The 21106-nt window shown below is 36.3% G+C and overlaps 1 protein-coding gene across 1 annotated transcript in view; it reads left to right on the top strand.

Annotated features, from left to right (window-relative positions):
• Arp1 (Actin-related protein 1) overlaps positions 1 to 21106 on the top strand; it is a 403959-nt gene that overhangs the window by 348142 nt on the left and 34711 nt on the right. Inside the window, exon 9 of the mRNA XM_090393056.1 lies at positions 481 to 542. Coding sequence (XP_090249182.1) covers positions 481 to 542 — 62 coding nt within the window. The remainder of the gene's footprint in view (positions 1 to 480; positions 543 to 21106) is intronic.

A 21106-nucleotide genomic window follows, 5' to 3' on the forward strand; every position in this document is an offset into this window, starting at 1 on the left:
ACTCATGCAATTAAGTGTGTTTGCATGGTTACTAAAATTTATACAGTATATCCACGTAATAGAAATATGCATAAATTAAAATTATTATGACTTTTTTCTTATGACATCTGCGTTTTGTTATTTTCAAGCCCATTACAACAAAATTGGAGTGTATTTTCATAACATAGTCCAAAACCTTTGTGTGTGAAGGAGGGGGGGGGGGATATCCAATGTTATAAGATTTTCAAATCCCGTAGTATATAAGTTCTGCTTTTCATGATTGAAAATTGTTTTTCCTTTATCCAAAGATGTGTCAAAATAAACATAATTTCACTCGCCCTCATTTTTGAAATATCATGATTCATTACTAATTTAGCTGTGACTAAAATCTCTAAACAGAATTCTGTTCAATTTAATGTCTGCCTTAATTACTTGTTCTCAACAGTAGTAAACTTAAAGTCAAAATAGTATTTAATAAAATAAAATATATTTTCATTCTAGGTTTTGGAGATCGTCTATTAAGTGAAGTTAGAAAAATAGCTCCAAGAGATATCAAAATAAGGGTCAGTAAATCATTGTTTTCTGTTAAGTATATTCAGTATTCAGAAATAATTTCTGATTTTCAAATAATGTGGCATTAAATTAATATGGATGGAATCATTTTATTTATGTATTTCTCATCCACAAAAGATTGTAAGTAGTAATCCTATTGTACATTTAACACTATGAGTGGGCTGACAATTAAATAATCTAAACCCTTTTTCTAGAGAACAAATATGGAACTTTTTGTAAGCAGAATGGGGGTCTCACAGTGTGATGCAATTCATCTACCATCTGGTTATAGCAGAAGAATATTGATTATAGTGAATTTGGAGGCATTCTATATCCCCTTCCCAAATAAAAAAGCTTTCTCAAAATTAAATATCCTCAAGATTTTTTTTAATATTTATATATATCCCACAAACACACAAAAGGTATGAGAACCTATAGCACATCAGTGCTGTGTGTAAGATGCTGATAAGGATTGAGAAAGAAGAAATCTATTGACATTTTTCTTAAAGTGCTGGAGGTTGAAGTTGTTTGGAAACACATTATGAGGAAGGCTGTTCCAGAGGACCGAAATGGAATAAATGAGAAAGAGGAGGAGAATTTTTGATGTGCTGCTCTCAGTTTAACAGGCCCAACAGCAAGTGGAAGAATGATGTGTTTGCCAATTCACTGAGCAGTGACTGTGGAAGTACCTATAGATGAGACACAAAGCTGAAACACTGCATCTGTGACCACATGGATAGGCTTATGTGTTCATCACACATGTTGAATTGGATTTAAACGGTATTGATGTGAAAACAGATTGATAAGAAAATAACTATTTATTAACTTAAAAGCTAATATTTCGCTGGTATTATATCCAGCATCTTCAGAGCGCACAAACAAAGTTTGTTACAAATGCGAGACAACCACAGTCCGGTGTAACAGTGGGGCTAGTTAAGTAATTGCAGCGTGCAACACAAGACTAAAGTCCTAATAAGACGCCATCTAAGTTAAAAAAAATAAAAAAATAGCAATTCCAATAGTAGTCTTTAAAAGTTTTGACAAATAGTAGTCCAAAGTTTTGAAAAAAATAAAATAAAAATAAATAAATATTAATTTGGTCTTAGGATGACTGTCTCCCAAATCTTCGGTACATTTATACAGCCATACTTGTTAAGGTTTAGAGTATGTTTTTAAGGCTTCTGTTAATTCCAGGAACAACCTCTCTGACTTGTAGAAGCTTCTGTGCAGTACTTTTTTTTTTTTTTTTCCAATTGATCCTGTGTGCCAGAGTATCCAAAGCATGGTCTACCAGACCCGACTTGTCATAGCGAAAGTGCCGAATATATTTTTTGTATTCACTGAGGCGGATGTCCACAGTTCTTCCTGTCTGTCCGTAGTAGGCTCGATGATATGAACAGGGCACTTCATAGACTCCTGGATGTGATAAAGGAGTGAATCTGTCCTTAGGTGAAAGGATGAGAGTTGCCAATTTCACATAAGGTTTAAACACAGTGCACAGTTTGTGTTTGTTAAGCACCCTAGATATCTTTTCAAATGAGCCTTTAATGTATGGCATGGTGATAGTTTTCTTGTAGTCTTCTGTGGTAGATAGTGGGTGGGGGGGGGGGGGATTTCTGGGTAGCATTTAGTATTTTATCTATCTTATGGGGATTATAGCCATCGGTTAGGAAGGTGTGACGCAGGTATGAAAGTTCAGCAGTGAGAGCAATGCCATTGGAACAGATTGCTCTAGCTCTATGGGTTAGTTTTTAAGATACCATATTGTTGAGAAGGGTGATGTGGTGATTGTTTGTGTAAATATCTCCGTGTATGTGTGGATTTTCTATAAACCGAAAATGATAAGGAACCTTCTGGAAGATGTGTGATCAGTGTGTCTAGGAAGGGCAGACAGTCATTGGCTTCTAGTTCCATTGTAAAGTGGATTTTAGTGGGCTGGCTATTTAGATGCACTAAGAATGTATTCAATGTGTCTTGGCCATGTGGCCAAGTAGCAAACACATCATCAACATAGCGTAGCCAGAGACTAGGTTCGAGAGTGGCTGTGTCGATAGCTAGCTTTTCCAGATGTTCTATGTAGAAGTTGGCTAAGGGGAGGGATCCCATAGCTGTCCCATCTAATTGTTTGTATATTTTCCCTTTCCATGTAAAATAACCTGCCTGTACTGTGAATTTAAATAGCTGAAATATATCAGGGGGAAATTGTGAATTTAGTAAGTTAAGTGGTTCAATCAATGGTACAGTGAATAATGAGGTGATATCAAAACTCACCATTAGGTCTGAACTATTTAAGGTATGGTTTTCTAAAATGCTTTTTAGGTGGATATAATTTTTAACAAAAGAGGGAGACTTGTTTGTTTGTACAAGTGGCTAGTAATTTGGCTAAATGTTTAGCTAGTTTATATGTAGGACTGTTTATACTATCTACAATAGGGCGTAAAGGTGTACCTTGTTTGTGAATTTTTGGAGCTCCATATTTTCTGGGTGTTTTAACGTGAAAAGGGCTTGAGTTTGTTGACTGTTTCTTTTGGCCAGGAAGTGACTTTGTTCAATAACTTGCACACCTTATTTTTTTGTGAGTTGGTGGGATCTCGATCTATAATTTGATATGTTGACCGGTCTTGGAGGAGTGCATGCATTTTGCTTTCATATTCTGTTGTATCCATTACTACAGTTGTGTTTCCTTTGTCTGATTTGGTTATTGTAATGTGGTTATTATTGCATAGCTCTTTTAGAGCCATTATTTCTTTATGTAGGATATTATTTTTGGGAGGCTTAGAATGAATTAGGATATTGGCCACATCTAACCTAATATTATTGGCTATTGCTGGAGGCAGGTCAGATATCCCACGTTCAACGGAAGCCATTATTTTGATTTTTGGAGCTTTTTTAGGAGGAACAGCAAAATTGTGTCCATGACTTAATGCACTTGTGGCTTCTTTGGTTAAGGTTACCAATCATAAGTTCACACGACACCATCTTGATGCAATTGCAGCTGCTGCATTGCTGGAGGATTTCAAATTTCTTCTGGTGCTGATTTTTAACTTTAGCAAATTCTTTGTTGGGTGTAGAGTCGGAGATTCTATCCAGGTTATCCCATAGCTCCGGGTTCAAAATATCAGATAGTATATCACATAGTGCACTGATGGAAGAATTTATTTTTGAAAGTTCTCGGCAAGTAGCGTATACCTGTTCCCATAATAGTTCTAAACTCGCTCGTTTATAAATACGTTGGGCTTTGGCCGAGTGAAACTTGTTCTTAATTTTTATACATTCTTAAAAAGGTGCCGAGATACCAATTTGATACCAAACTGTATCACTCTCACCAATTGGTGGCAATGTGGTCATATTTGTTACAGCCAATCCTCAGATGTAATTACTAGGTCAAGCACTCTCTGACCCCTAGTATTTTCCATTACATGCTGTCGCAGATAGTTATCCCTTAATAACCGCATAAAATCCAATTCCTTCCTCCCGTGTGTCCTCTCCTCACTCCAATCAAAGCGACCATAGTTGAAATCTCCCATAATAATTACCCTCCTTCCACTCATTTCTTCTATTTGCTTGTGCATACAGTCACCACCATCTTTTCCATCACCTGGTCTATAGCAGCACCCAATTGTATATTTAGTTCTGCTAGCCACAATCTCACACCAAATGGCCTCAAATGTGCTCTTTTCTCTATCCTGCAATTCAACTTCTATTCTCCTTGGCTGTAGCTCATCAGCTATCATCAACAATACCCCCCCCCATTTTATTCTCCCTGTCATTCCTGAACACACTATATCCATCGCATTCAATTCCACTAACTATATCATCTACAGTCAGCCATGATTCACTAATACCAATAACCTGTGGTCTGGAAGTGCCAACCATGGCCAAAAACTCTTCCTTCTTGTTCCTAATACTCCTAGCATTAGTGTACATAAATTTAAGACCCCCATTAGCCCCAACCCTACCTTGATGCCTTATATTAACTATCTCACTCTGATTTGTTGTCCTTATTCACTCGGGCATATTATATTCATTTATACATTCAACTGCCTCCCTAAGGACTGTATATCTACCCTCTCCCCTTAATAAATCTGGTTTCCCTGAATTTGCACATCCACTACATTCAGCAACACTTTCTCAAGTCTCCTTACACTGTAACCATTCAAATGCAAGCCATCCATCTTATATAGATCCTTTTGCCCATCGAACTCACTCCACATGTCCACAAATTCCACACCACTCGTCATATATAACCCACGCATAAAGTCATTCGCAATTATGGCCCTCCTTTTAAACATTTCACTGTCATACCGTGGCAAAAGACTAATCATTCTAACTCTCTCACTCTTTTCTTTTGCTACCTCAAACAGTTCATTCAGGTCTTCTATCATTTCTATTTTATCTCCTTTCAAATCATTCGTACCTGCCACAACAATCATTTCTTTCACCCTTTCCTTTTGCTCTCTAATAGACTCAGTTACATCCTTAATGGTCGCACCAGGTTGGTACGATTTTGTCAAATACTCTACTAACATACCTCATACTAATGAGTCTCCATACAGAATCTCGTACTAACGAGTCTCCATACAGAACCTCGTACTAACGAGTCTCCAAACATACATAAAGATATAATTGTATTACTTCTTAATCCCTTACAACAGAAGTTAATCTTTACCATTTTTAGCAGAAAACATCAAATCCAAACTAGAGAAAGAAAAATACTGGATATTTTATTTATTTAGCATCAGTGAGACTTCTGCTGCTGCTGCTGCATCACTAATGACAAATAATTTATATCAGGTTTATATTTTGTAACCTTTAGAGATGTGCATACGCTACTGGTTTCATCTGTAAGGCTACTCCTGTTACAAGACTTAACAAAGTTCATCACTGAGAACAATGATTCACAAGAATATGTAGATGCAAAAATGGATAATAATGCTGTTGCAAGGGTTTTTAAACATACAAAAGTTTCGGGAATAACATTCCAAGTTCTTAGTGCCTCTTTTTCCGCACTTCTCTCTGTTACTTCCATCTTGAATCACTCTTTTTCAATATTTTTCAAGTCAACACTCCAAGGTCAACAAGTTTCTGCTTCCAAATTGAGCTACTTTGAAAAATCGATCAACTGCATTTCAAAATCATCCATATTTATCCAGGAAAACATCTGCAAGTTTATTTGCACATGTTTTCATGAGCTGTAGTTTGAGGTTCAAGTCATTTAAATGTTCGCAAAAATATGCAAAAACATTCCTTTACAAACCCATACAATGTCATACATTTCTTTATAAGACATTTTGTTGATTAGTCAAAAAGATATTTATCTCATCCAGGCATTCAACAAATCGTTTCTGAACAAGATCTCGACTAAGCCAACGAACATTGTTGTACATTAATATTCCTTTGTACACCGAATCCACCTCATTCAATAGATTCTGAAATTGTCTTTTATTCAAAGCACGTGCAGAAATGTAATTAACAACCTTGGTTACTTTTTGCATCACTTCTTGAAGTTCCTTTAGGCCAGCTTTTCCACATAAATTCTCATGTATGATGCAATGAAAACCTACTATGACCAACATGTTTTACAAACAGATTTACAAATCCTGCTTCCTTACCAATTCATGCTGGGCGCACTATCTGTTGCGACGGATACCACTTTTGAAATATCAATTTGCCAAATAGATAATTCGTCTATAACTGCTTTACATATTTCAACCCCACTGGTACGCTCAGGTAGGGTTACAAGGTTAATCATCTCTTCGTATACTTCATCATCCCTACAAAATCGAGCAAAGATTGCCAGCCTAGCTGATGATATAATGTCTGTGCTCTCATCAACAAATAGAAAAGAACTTACACGAAGCCAACTATTTTGTTAATTGTTCTGCTTTATTCCTTTCCAACTTAAGTATTCTATCCTTAATTGTTTTTCTGTTCTCAGACAAATCTTAAATGCACTGAATAATTTTTATCTTTTGATTGTCAAAAAAGAAAATGAGCACATTCTTTTAATTTCAATGTCTGCGTTTCTTTGTTCTCAAAGAAACGCAGACATTGAAATTAAACATTCTGCTCAATTTGTAAAGAGAGGGAAGCAAATAAATAAGTATATAAGAAAGCAATTAAATAATTGCTTTCTTCATGCAGCTTTTAACTTTAATGAAAATCAGATTATGGGATGTATAAATGTGTACAGAGACATATAGACACTGACAAAAATTATAATTTGGACTTGGAAAATCTCATCATAATCACTCTCTGCATATACCAACCAAGTTTAAGCAAACCAAAAATTACTATAATTATAAGCCGACCTACACACATGCAAATGAAAGAGAAGGGTATGCATGCAATCTAATCATGTGCAGATAACACTTCATAATCCTGAAATTGATAACACATTTCATATAGCTTTAAAAATAACTTACCTTATTTACTCGAATATAACTCATCCTTGCGTATAACTTGCACCCCTGAATTTTACTTTAAGAAAAAAGAAATCGAAAAGTTTCGGGTATACCTTGCACAGGGGAAAAAAAAGTTTAAACACGTTCAACATCAGGCGATAGTACTACACGTCCTCCCTCGTAGACAATAGCGACTGCAGACGCAAGTAAAACAAGTCATTTTATTGTATCACTGAATAAAGTACAGAACAGACATTTGCAGTCTGTGTAATATATTTCTCAACATATAGTGCAATTAGAGACAACTGGGATATAAATGGCACTAGCTAATGAATCACATGTCTCCTTCCCACAGAAGCTATGCTATTTAGACTCGAGCAAAACCATATGTTGCACCGGCAAACACAGTATCTGACTAAAAACTAGATGTGCGAGAGTCTTTCCCCTGCTCAAACAGAAAGCAGTAATAAAATTCAACCGTGTTAAAACTAAGAAATATGTAGTGAACGTTGTTGTGGCAGTTTCATTAGTCATTCGTGAAGGATTGTACATTAAGTATCTCAAGTCTCGTAAATTACTGTTAATTTTTACTTGAAATAATGGGAAAGAAGATGACACTTTGGGTAGGATGCACACAAGGAAACTGCTTTATAGGCAGGAAATAGAATAGCAATCACGATACGAGACATATACAGGGATTTTACGAAAAAAAAACTGAAGACTTTAGTTTCTGAAAACCCCACATATATCTCGCACCACGATTTTTAGCTTTAATTTTAGCAGGGGAGGGAGTGCGATTTATATTCGAGTAAATAGGATATGTTTATGGCAATGTTATAGGAAATTTGCTTTTATATCTAATAAGTTGAACATATTAATTGATAATAAATACTCCCAATTCATATTTTAATGACTTGCGATTTAATAAAATTCAAATCCACGTATATACACACTTTAGAAAACGGATACGTTCTTTACGAAACATGAAAAGATATATCAAATGATGGTAAAAGAGTCATGCCACATATGGATGCCTGACGAATGATGCAACAACTGAACGAAACTTGTACATCAGTATACCGTGGAAAAAGATGGCTTGGAAATAGAACGTTTGTTTCTTATTTTCTTTTTACTTATTATTACTAAAACAGTTCGTAAGGTTTTCTTCTTTATTGCATTTTTATTTGGTATCGCTGTACTTAATAAAATTGTATTATATTAAGTTAAAATATACAAGTCAGCAAAGATGTTGGATATGTATTTATTTATTTAATTATTTTCTAAGGTGAGCCCTGGGTGGCATGCCATGTTTGGCAATTTTGCCATCGGTTGCCCACCCCTGCTCTAGACTAGCCATACATAAACAATACAATGTTTTCAACAGTTTCAATAACAACCCAATGGTCATTAAAGACAAATGATATAAATGTGTAACAGATTAAAAAAAAAAAAAAAACTAATGATGAATCAGGATTTTAGCATTTTTAGGATAAAAACAGAATCATTCTTGTTAATTTTTATACACTGTATAAACGCATCAAAAGGGTTAAGCAAAAACCCTGATGTAATAGAGAAACAGTTATTATTACAGGGGGCCCCTAAAAACCTGTCAATGGCCTTAAGTTATAAGCAAAATTATAAGAAGAAAAAAAATAATAAATACTTTTCTGCAAATGTGTTCCGACTGTGCGGTGCCCACTGCTGAGAAGCAGCCACCACAGTATAAGCAATAAAGCAATCGCCTTGCCATGCGTTTTATTTTTAAGAATTTGAATTATAGTCAAATCAAATCAAAGTAATTTTTATCTCATTTGTAATGCGTGCTGGTAAGATACAGTAATTGTTTAATATTTTGACTACTTCTATTGCATTCACTCTCTAACTATATAAATCAAAATTAGAAGAAGAAAAAAAATAAGTTTCTGCAAATGTGTACCGACTGTGTGGTGCACGTTGCAGAGAATCAGCCACCACAGTATAAGCAATAAAGCAATTGCCTTGCCATGCGTTTTATTGTTTTATTTTTAAGAATTCGAATTATAGTATGATAGGGAAATGTAACAGTTTTGTTATATTTATATTTTATTTATTTTAGTTGTAAGTATAGTTGTTAAAAACTAATTATTAATTAAGTAATAAAAAATTACTAAGTTAACATAAATAAAAGAATTGTCGACAAATAAAATTGTGTCTCGGGTGAGACCCAAAAAAGTGCCGCTGGGGCTGATCACCCCCTCCTGCTACGCCACTGCACCATCACACTACAATATGGTATCTTTAAAACACTAACCCATAGAGCTAGAGCAATCTGTTCAAATGACATTGCTCTCATTGCTGAACTTTCTCACCTGCATCACACCTTCCTAACCAATGGCTATAATCACCATAAGATAGATAAAATACTAAATGCTACCCAGAAATCCCCCCCCCCCACTATCTACCACAGAAGACTACAACAAATCCATCACCATCCCATACATTAAAGGCACATCTGAAAAGATATCTAGGGTGCTTAACAAACACCAACTGCATACTGTATTTAAACCTTATGTGAAATTGGCAACTCTCATCTGTTCACCTAAGGACAGATTCACTCCTTTATCACATTCAGGAGTCTATGAAGTGCCCTGTTCATGTCATTGAGTCTACTACAGACTGACAGGAAGAACTGTGGACATCCACCTCAGTGAACACAAAAAATATATCCAGGAATTTAAACTAAACTATCGTAAGTCGGGTTTGGCAGACCATGCTTTGGATACCCCAGCACACAGGATCAATCGGAAAAAAAGCAAAAGTACTGCACAGAAGCTTGTACAAGTCAGAGATTCATGGAATCAACAGAAGCCTTAAAACATACTCCAAACCTTAACAAGTATGGCTGTATAAATCTACCAAAGATTTGGGAGACAGTCATCCTGAGACCAAATTAATATTTATTTATTTATTTATTTTTTTTTCCCGAAACTTTGGACTATTGTTTTTTTTTTTTTTTTAATCTTAGATCGCTCCTTATTAGGACTTTAGTCTCGTGTTGCACGCTGCAATTACTTATACTAGCCCCACTGTTACACTGGATTGTGGTTGTCTCGCATTTGTAACAAACTTTGTTTGTGTGCTCTGAAGATTCTGGATATAATACCTGCAAAATATTAGCAGGTATTATATTAATAAATAGTTATATTCTTATCAATCTGTGTTCGCATCAGTACCATTTAAATCCCATTCAACATTGCATCTGTGAAATAGAGATTGAGGTGAGCCTGTGAGGAAAGGGTCATCTTTGTGCTGAATTACTCTGCTCTGAACAGCATCAAGAATTTTGAAGGAAATTTTTGGTGCGCCACGCCAAATGTGTAAACACTATGCCAAGGATGGGCAGATTTGTATTTATATAGGGTTAGTAGCTGGGTGGGAGCAAAATAGCTTCTTCAGTTGAAAATTCGAATGCCTAGTTTTTTATCAGCTGAGGAAGCTATTGAAGCGATGTGTTTCTTCCAGGAGAGATGGGAGGTAAATGTCAGTTCAATTGAGATCACTGTTTAAAGCACTGGTTGCAGATGATCTTGATGTAAGGGATTTTGGGAATTACAAGGCTCATCAAAAGAGTAGGATGAATGGCGAGTGCTATCGTTGGCAAAGCTATTGGTGATTGAGAATGGGCCATTTATGCATAAGAGAGGGTAGGTGATATGGAGTCTTCAAGCATCTGCTTTGATGGCAAAGCTCAAAGAGGGGGAGACAGGTGGACAAAAGGAAGGTATTTTGCAAAATAGGGCTTGATTTCAAATACAATTGAAAGCTTGCCAAGGGTGACAGCCCACGTTTCTCTAAACCTATCCATGACATGTGTCCAGTGGTAGGTGATGTATGCTAAGAGATCGGCCACGGATCTCAATTGGCAGAATCCACTGGTGGTTGCTGATTAACTGGCGAGTTTTTAGGTAGTGAAGAATGACTATTTAACTTTCTCCATTATTTTGGGGTAGATTGAATGGCAGCTGATTGATAGCTGGACAACTTTTTTCCATGAGGTGGAATAGGTACCAGCTGAGTATACAAGATTGAAAAAATGATAAAGGATAGGTGTTAGCACTGGAGCACAAATTTGAGTACAATAGGAGAGATAGATGGGAGAGGAGTGGAATCACATGGGAGAAGAAGTTGCGTGCAGTGACTTTTGCAAGGGACCAGAAAGCACAGTTTTCATTTGAACAAGAAGCAAGTTTTCTGCTATTGGTCCTATGAAGTTGGATTTGCTGATATCTGTTTTACATCTCTTGCATGCTGCCACATACGCTGAGTATGAAACTGGGGTTCTTGATGCAAGCCACCTGCAGTAAGCTAATTCTTTTCTCAACTTCTTTCATATATCTTCTGTTGAACTGGGACATGGAAAGTGGATGGAATAAGAGATGAATGCCTTCATGCAGGCACTGTGGCTCGCTCCATGTCTGGGCCAGAACAGCTGAAGCAATAGTCATGCCATAAAGCTCCAGAGGTCATCCCATCAAAGGACACAAGGTTGATTGTGGTCAGAGGAGGGGCATTCTTTGAGACTGGAAATTTGCACAAGATTATAGTCTGAGTTGTTGAGAGAAGATGTAACCTGTGCAGTGTATCTGGAAGGAGAACTAATTAAAAAAAAAAAAAAAAGATCAACGGTATTGAGAAAGTGGAGAGATTATTGGGAATTCAAATAGGTAGGTGTATGATTTGCATTATGAATAGATCATTGCTTATAGCAAACGCTCCTGCATCACATCTAGATTGATTGCTAGTGTTGCAGAAGGGGAGCCAGCTTGAATTGTGGATGTTCAAGTCACTCAAGAAGATGACTTAATTGTTTAGATAGCTGAATTGAAGATGCTTGAGCTTCATGTAGAAGTGGTCTGAGTGATTTTCATAGTTTGGAGATCAGCAAATGCAGCAGATGAATGTTACTAAGTGGAACAAGGAAACTTTTAGATGGAGGCGGTCAAAAGCAGATTCTAAATTTGGCATTCTCTGGCAGGCAATGTCAGAATGCACAATACATATGCCACCCTTGTGGAGAAATCGGTCATGAAGATGAACTGGGAGTTGATGTAGCTGCAATTTTTGTTCTTTTAAGAGGAGGTCTGGTTTGGATGTATGTAAGTGGCGATGAATGTTGTTTATGTTGGAATTTATGCTGCAGCAGTTTGTAAAGTAGATGTGGAAATGAGTTTTTTCCCTAGGGATCCTGGTATATTTGGCTTGATTTGTTTGGATGAATTGTTTGTTGAGGGAGATTTATTTTGATTGCAGTATTGCCATTATTGTTGGTCTGTTTCATTTTTAGTTTAATGTTAGATGAAAGGAAAGAGTGGAGATAGACTTCTGAACACGACACCCATGCCAGAAAAGGTTGGTTGATCGGTAGAGCCTCTGCTACTAATGGCCTGCAAAATGTTAAGCAAGTTTGAGCATGGTTAGTAGTTGGAAGGAAGTTATGTTCTTTGACATTATAGTGGTTCCATGGCCTTCCTGATCTCTGCTCATCCTCTTTTCCAATGTTTCACTGTTGCTATTTCAGTGATCCAAATACCTGCTCTGGCCACATAACAGAAATACTTCTAACAGGAATGAAAGCCATCGCCTACCCCAATTCCATCTAGAATCCCTGACCACTAAGCCTTAGTTCTCTAACAAGCATACCAAATCACTCCAAGAAAAAAATTCAGTATAGCAATAGTGACTGTACACCAAAACTACAGCTTACATTGCAGCTTGCAACAGCTGTTTAAAAAAAAAAAAAAAATTAAACCCAATTTGGTAAGGACTAGATGCAGAAAACCTGGTCCCCGTGTTCAAATGGCATTTGAGCATTTTGGCCCCTTTCCAGGACTGTTAAGCGCTTCTGCATTTCATGTCCCTTGCCTCTCACTCATCTGGATAAGGTAGACCAAAAATCACTCCATGCTTTCTGTAGTCTTTTGTCTGAAAGAAATTAAAAAAAAAAACTTTGTAAGGCCTTCTGATCTACGTAGTATCTCTTCTATTCTACTAAAAACTTAAAACAGAGCATGAACATCTAAATGTGTTCTTTTCATTCTTTCCTGCTGAATGACTACTGTTTAGTATCTAGCTTTCTACATAGAAATGAACATATGTATTCAGCTTACTATAATAAAAATAAAAAGTAAGTCATGAAAACAGCTTCAGACTATCACTATTGCCTGCCTATTTGGCTTAATCATTAACATACCCACTCTCTGTACAAGAGTCTGCAGGTTCAAATCCTGCTGTGGGCATGGATGTTTGGATTGTCTTTTGTGTAGATGAATTTCATTATCTGGTATGAGGCCATTGCTGTGCTTATTGGAGGCCTGAAGTGCCTTGAAAAAGTTGCATATTTGGTCTCTAGAATAGGGTTTGTGGACTGCAAAAAAAGAAATCTAAAAAAAATTGATAAAAAATTCTTAAGCTGCCTACAATGTTAATGTACTATAGGTTCACAAGTTACAAGGATGGGACAGACCTGAAAAATCCAGACATCAGTTCTCTCAATTATAAAGCTTCTAATTTTTTAGGAAATAACAACGTAATCTAGGTTATTAATTATAAAAACTTTAATTAATAACTACCTATAAGATGGCAATGTTGCATTGCCATCTTCAAGAATCACAAAACTGATATGTGCATGCAGGCACTCACACTAAGCAAATAAGGCTAAAAAAAATTATTATTATTTGACACCTCCATGGAGTCCAAAGACTCATCGAGGGAGGGCATCTGTTCTACATCTCTCTGTCTCCACCACTCAACCTACAGCGAACAGCATCAACTACACCAACACCATCTACTACCACCACTAGTATTTTCACAGCTAATTACAAACATCCACCCACAGCCTTTTGGGTGGAGAACAGATATGTTAACCACTCGGCCAACCAGGCTGGCAGCAGGAGCAATCCCAGAGTCCTAAATGGTGTCTCCTAGTGAGCTAAATTGAGTTGTCTTGGATGTTAGGCTGACAATCTTAGAGTGTATGCTTCATAAATTTCAGGCAGTCTAATGCACCCAAATTTGTTGAGGTTTGGAAAGGATATCTGAACATAGACTACATCCGGTTCCACCAGTAAAGCCACTCAGGACTTGCTGACCATGATTTGGACACCTACTACAGAATACGCTGGAAGGTCACTTTATTACACCGCAACAAGTGCACATACAAAAGACTATTCCTTGAATCTGCCTCAGCTCTGAAAAACTTTACAAACCTCAACAGATATAGTACATAGTATAGTAAAAGGATATGGTATTTTTAGGAAGGACAGAATAAATATAAGGAGAAGTATTACTAAAGATATCTGATGATTTGCAGCAGTCAGTTTGATGCTCTTTGGCATAAAGTGGAGGAGGCTAACAGGATATTTGGTAGCAAACATTAGGAGACTAATATTTGGTGGGAGTGTTGCTACAGAACTAGTGATTCAGTCGACTGAATATGATGAATTGCAGCACTGAGTTACTATGATGGACACTATGTGAGTAATCATTATGAGTGAATTATATGAACATTGATTGGGCAGCAGAGAAAACCTGTGATAAAAATGAAGGTACATTTATCAAGCTGTTGCAAAACAACTTAATCAGGTTGCATATGAAAGAAGGGACTGAAGATCAAAGAGTATTAGATTTAATTATAGCTTCAGAAGGGGTCTCGTCTCAGTTAAGAATGTGACAATTTTTCTTCCAGTTGTTGATGATGATGATGCAATACTGACCTCAGAAGTAACCAACTATATAGATGTTCCAATTAGCTAAGGATACATACAACCTGAATTACAAAGCCTGAAATTATGACGCACTCAGGAGAATGTGTCAAAATGTCATTCAGGAGAAGGATCTGAAAGCGTAATACTATCTTTGGTATCAGTTTCTAAATGGCATAAAGTGGAGGAGGCTTCCTAGCAAGACATGGGAAGCTTTGAAAAGGTGCTTAAATGAAGGAGAATCTCAGTGTGTCTCTAGAGTTCAAAGAACAAATGGCAAGAGTGAAATGAATGTGCATCCTTATTAAGCAAAAGATCCATAAGAAGATGATGATGTGGAAGGAATATGAGAATAAGAGTGAGAGGAATTATGAAATATATAATGTGCTGGCAGAAAAGTTGTACTGAAAGCTAAACTGAAGTACAAAAAGAAATGGCTGTGCAGGCTAAAGGCAATCCAGGAGAATTTTGTCAGCGTCATAAATAAAAGGAAAAATGAATGTGGAAGAAGAAATTTATTAAATGCAGACAGTAACCCCTATGTCAGAAGCTGATGAGATTGTTCAATAATGAATGCTCATTTTGCCAAGATGTGTCTACCAGGTGGCATTGCATGCAGTGCTACATGCAATGAAAGAATGTATGATGGTTCCATTATACAAGGGTAATGCAAAAACCGGTGCATCTAACCACCAACATATTGGTATCTCTAGAGTGGTGGTGACTATTTTAGAGAAGTTGGTAAGAACTGTCATACAGAAATGGGTTTACTAAAGGGAGGTCATCTCTGAGCACTTTGCTCAAATTTTATGTTACAGCTGAGTTGGATAAAAGGATTTAAAGTGAACAGTGTATACCCCAGAGATCAGACCTTGGTTCATAGATGGCCAACTGTTTGGATAGGCATGGAAATCAAGGATGCTACCAATATCGGTTCACGGACAATTCATCGGGGTGTGAAAATTGATCGTAGGGAAAATTCATTGAGATGAAAATTTATTGCAGGGAAAATTCATCAAGAGGAAAATCCATTGAAAAGAAAAATCATCGTGGGGAAGGGGGGGAAAATTCATTACAGGAAAAATCATCGCAGAAAAAATTAGCTAGAAAATTGAAGTCAGTTTGGTTTAACATGTGTTATGTAAAGGTGTGTGATATTTGATAATAAATTGTATCTGAGAGATACCCTGAACTCCGATGTCAGATACAATTTATTATCAAATTTCAAATCATATTATCAGATACAATCTAATTTCTAGATTGTATCTGAAAATAAATAAACCATCATGTATTATATTTGTAGTTTTTTTTAAGTTGTTTTATTGCATTTCAACACATACTAGTAATGAATGTATCTCTTGGATACATGCCACCTAAGCTGCAATTTTTTCGATCGTGACTTCTTCCGCAGGGTTAAAGAAGGTACCAATGTACTTATCTGTAGTCGAAATACCTTACTTACTCGAATATAACTTGCTCTCATGTATGACTTGCACCACGCCTGATTTTACTTTTTGAAAAAAGAAATTAAAAAGTTTCACATATACCTCACACATGAAAAAAAGCTTAAACACGTGCATGTTGGAGCGATAGTAACTGCTCCCACGGTAATCAACACGCCCTCCCCCAATAGCCACTATATTGCCAAGGCAAGAAAAACAATTACTTTTATTATGTCAGTGAATAAGGTATGAGCAGCCTGCGTAATATATTTCTCAACAAATAGTGTAATTAGAGACAACTTGGATAAAAATGACACTAATGATTGAATCACATGTCGCCTCATACAGAAACTATGCTGTATAGACTCAAGCAAAACCATATGGCAAACACAGTATCTAACTAAAAACTATTGTTATTAATTAGATGTGTGCGAGTTCGCAAAGCAGAAATGAAATTCAGCCGAACATTTTAAAACTAAAATATATATATATAGTGAATGTTGTTATGGTAGTTTCACATATGGAGTTCGGTTGAAAAGAGTTAGCATTTCAACTCAACTGGCAGCTTGCTTTTATCTTTCGATCGCACAATCTTTTGTTAATACCGCACCAATCATATGCACTTCTTTAATAACCTGTCTTTGCTGTCTGTTTTGTGTTAGGCTTAATTACCATAAAGAGAGAAAAGTCACAAAACAGAAAAATGTTCCGGGTCTGGTGCATAAAAAAAGTTCTGCAGCTGAGACCCAGAGAGCCCTGGCTGAATTTAACCACTAGTTCCCAGAGTATAAAAGCTGCTGTTTCACTACTATGTTGGAGCTGCTACTGTGAATATATTCCTGCTTAGATATTTGAAAGTGAAGTTCTGCACTGGAAATTTCAAATGAAACAGTTTTGCGTCACGTGTTCTCAGAAGTCCGATATTTTTTTCTTTTGGCAAGTGTTTAAAAGTTCGAAGTTTAAGAACCAATTTATAAATTAATTACAATTATTGCACGATGCCTCTGGAATTTATTTTAATTGAGAAGATGAAGTGTAAATTGAGTGATAATGGTCATTTATTTATAAAAGACAAAGAAAACGAAGAAAAGATTTTTTGGAAATGTGATCAGTTTCAAAAAATGCATTGCCATGCATGTATTCATACAGCTGGCGACAACATTATCAGGTGAATTAACCAACATAATCATCCTGGTAACATGGCACGGGTTGAAGCAGCGAAGCTACTTAATGAGATTAAAGATCGAGCCCTTACAACTAGCGATGGGACTCATCGAATTATCACAGAAGCATACACAAAAATATCTCCTGCCATCATCAGCCAAATGCTGAGCAATGCCTCTGTAAAGAAATCTATTCGAAGAACCCGAAATCAAGCAGGACAGGTACCACCAAATCCAAATTCGTTATGTAATTTAATTATTCTGCCTATATATAAAATCACCTATGGAAATGAAGAGTTCCTTTTGCATGACATGACAGCAACGATGGCTGTAACAGGTTGCTGATATTTTCTACTAAATGAAATCTACAGTTATTGTCGCAATCGACAACATGGTATGCAGTTGGTACTTTTAAAACTACTCCACCTCTTTTTGAGCAGCTGTACGTAATTCATGGCATTATAAACGATAACATGATTCCCTGTTTATGCATTGATGCCTGAAAGAAATGAAGATACATACTGTAGAGTTATAAATACATTAAAAAATTTGGAACCATTGTCGCCAAATTTAATCATGACACATTTTGAAGTGGCTTCAATAAATGCGTTCCGTGAAGCATTTCCAAATAGTGAGCAAAAAAAGGTTGCTTTTTTCACTTTTCCCAGTGTATATTTCGCAACATTCAAGCAAATGGTCTTCAACAACAATATGAAACTGATTCTGAATTTGCAATAAAAATGCGCTTGATATCAGCAATTACTTTTGTGCCATTTACAAATGTTATACGTACTTTTGAAGTCTTATGTGAAAATAATGACTATCCTGCTGAAGCTCAGTCTACACTACGTAGAAGACACCTGGATTGGCAAACCTGATTGTCGATCACTTCGTTGTCCATCTCACTTTCCCCATGCCTTATGGAATTGTTACCATGCTACTCTGGAAAGGTTACTAAAGACAAACAACTCATGCGAATGGTGGCATCGTGTGTTCAGTGAACTAATTGGTGCTTCTCAACCAACAATATGGAAGTTTCTAAAAACTTTTGAAGGATGAGCAACATTTCAATGAGGGGATAATAGAGCAATATATAGCTGGCACCCAACCTCCTCCTGGTAATAAATGCTATCGAGATACTACAAAAGGACTTCAGCTCATCATTAGTGATTATGAAAATCTTGAAACTCTTGATTACTTAAGAGGAGTTGCCCATAATTTTTTATTTTGAAAACTTTGTTGCTGTGCATTCACCTTTTTTGTTTCATATTTTTTTTTTACGTACTGCTCAATTTTGAATAGTATGAAATAAAAAGTGTTCCTTTCCATGATCATCAAAACAGTCCTTTTCAGGACTACAAATATTGATAGAGAGAGAGATGCCTGATTGTAACTGATTCCAGTTTCTCTTGAAGATAAATTTTTAAGTTGTTTTAATAACAACAGAATAATAATTGCTCCTTCAAAGTGCTAATAGTACAATTTTGGAGGAATAAAATAAAAACAGAACATTACGACATTCATGCCTTCTAGGTGCACAACATTTGTTTTAATGTGTTTTCAGCAATAACAAATAGTTCAAATAATTTTAATTTTCACTAATAGATTTCATGTTATCTTTTCGTGTATAACATCATTTACGGTGTTCTTTTAAAAATAAGTCCGAATTATTACAACTGCTGATTGTTGTCAGATTTTTGACCATGTTAATTCCATTCTACAAATAACATTCTACAACCGTGTTAGAATAACTCTTTTTATTATCCCAACGTTTCGATCTTCATATCAAGATCATCATCTGGAGCGTCGGGATAATAAAAAGAGTTATTCTAACATGGTTGTAGAATCCATAATTTTGAAAATTAATGCTGAGCACTGAGTAACACTAATAGAAAGGATCCTATCCCAGTTCTGTAACAATTAATATTCCATCTACAGAGCCTAGTAAGAAAGAATATGAATAAATTTATACGTAAATTTTTTTTTAAATGTTTTTTTTTCACATATATCCACGATGAATTTTTGTGCAATTAATTTTCCCCATGATTAAATTTCCAGCGATGAATGTCGCCAATGAACTGTCCGTACATGCTGATATCTATCACTTACAGAATGATTTGAATAAATTTCAAATATAGGCAAATAATAACAGCTGTCAATTTATTGTTAATAAGTGTAAATTTGTGAACTTCAGCATAATGAGATTTCCATCAGCATATTATATTGGTGAGAGTATTTTATAAAAATCTGATGAGGTTAGAGATCTTGGAATTATGATAATAGGATAAAATTCAGCATATTATATTGGTGAGAGTATTTTATAAAAATCTGATGAGGTTAGAGATCTTGGAATTATGATAATAGGATAAAATTCAAAGGTCACATTGAAAAAAAAAAACTGCAAATATAATCTAGAAGATAATTGTGATGTCAAAATGAATACTGACATACACTGTTTAGAAAGAAGTCAACAGACACTCCCCGTGCTCAAGGTGCATCATGCCATGTAACGAGTCATGTTTGTAGCTTGTATGATTTGGAGGAATATGATGCTCCCAAGTCAGTCCCTCCATGTAGAACTCCATGTAGTTTGTGGTGGAGGGGACCTCCCAGTGATGGTGCTGACCCATTTCATTCTTCCTTTTTTTCTTTACTTGTCTTCTTGTATTCTTTGCTCTACTTTTCGCGAGTCTTTTTTACTATCATTTTTTTCCCAGACCACCATCACTGGGATCCAATGCCCTGCTGCTGTGTTTGCCGTGTGGTGTGATCCTGGGAAATCCAGAAAGGGGAATCTTGTCTTGCATTATTTTGGCATCTGCTTCGGAAAGATGGGTGGTCCTGGATGGCCTGACTAGGATCAATTGGCCAGTGAGCTTATTTGCAAGGGTCAACGGTGTTGTAAGTCTCTCATCCCATAATCCAGTGTCAGGATCCAAGGCTTGCTGTAGTACTGGTATAGCATCTGGGGTAGGTCTGGCATTCCACTCCTGAGCACAGTCATTGCTTGCCAGTCAGTGGGCATCCATATTTGGTTCCATGGTGGGGAGCTCTGGTACCAAACCAAAAACTCCTTGAGCATGTATTCTTCATTCTGAAACGTTTTAGGGACCCTAACAAAGTCCTAGCGAAGTACTGATACCCTAGATACAGCATTTGGTAACAGAAGTAAGAAACAAAAGATATATGACACTAATATAAATATACCAGTGTGTTTTTAAACATCTGCGCAACAGGTGTAATGCCACCCTTCTTTATTCAAAAGTGTTTAGAAGGACTGGCAGGACCTCCCAAAAAACTGTTAAGAAATTACATTCTGGCAATATCTTTGTGGAAGAATTATGTCAGCAACATTCCAAGAAACTGCTGGGAGTAACATCAATTGCTGGAATACCAGTCACAGTAACACTTCATAAAACACTCAATTCCTATAAAGGAGTGATATCAGAATGGGATCTCCTTGATATTCCTGATGAGGAGACAGCTGCTCTCTGTAACCAGTTAGAGTGGAGATAAGTATGGATGTTTTTAATGTCTTTAAGCGATGATATCCAGAGGAATGTTCAGAGCTTAAAGATCAGGGAGTGGGTGTGAGGTACATCCTGATATGTAGGGATGTTCACCTGGTTCCAATCAGGGACATCATCTTTACTTTTGATCTACCTAAGCCTCTAAAATCTGTAAAAGCAGGGTATTTCAGCTATCCTGTTAAGAGTGTACATCCCTATGCTAAGATGTTTTAAATGTCAGAAATATGCCCAACCTGCCTGTCATAGTTCTACCACCTGTGCATGATGTGATAATAAAGAGCATAACAAATCTTTTGC

This window comes from Typopeltis vanoorti, chromosome 5, assembly GCF_054136105.1.
Source record: "Typopeltis vanoorti isolate ZY-2024b chromosome 5, IOZ_Tvanoo_1.0, whole genome shotgun sequence".
Lineage (NCBI taxonomy): Eukaryota > Metazoa > Arthropoda > Arachnida > Uropygi > Thelyphonidae > Typopeltis > Typopeltis vanoorti.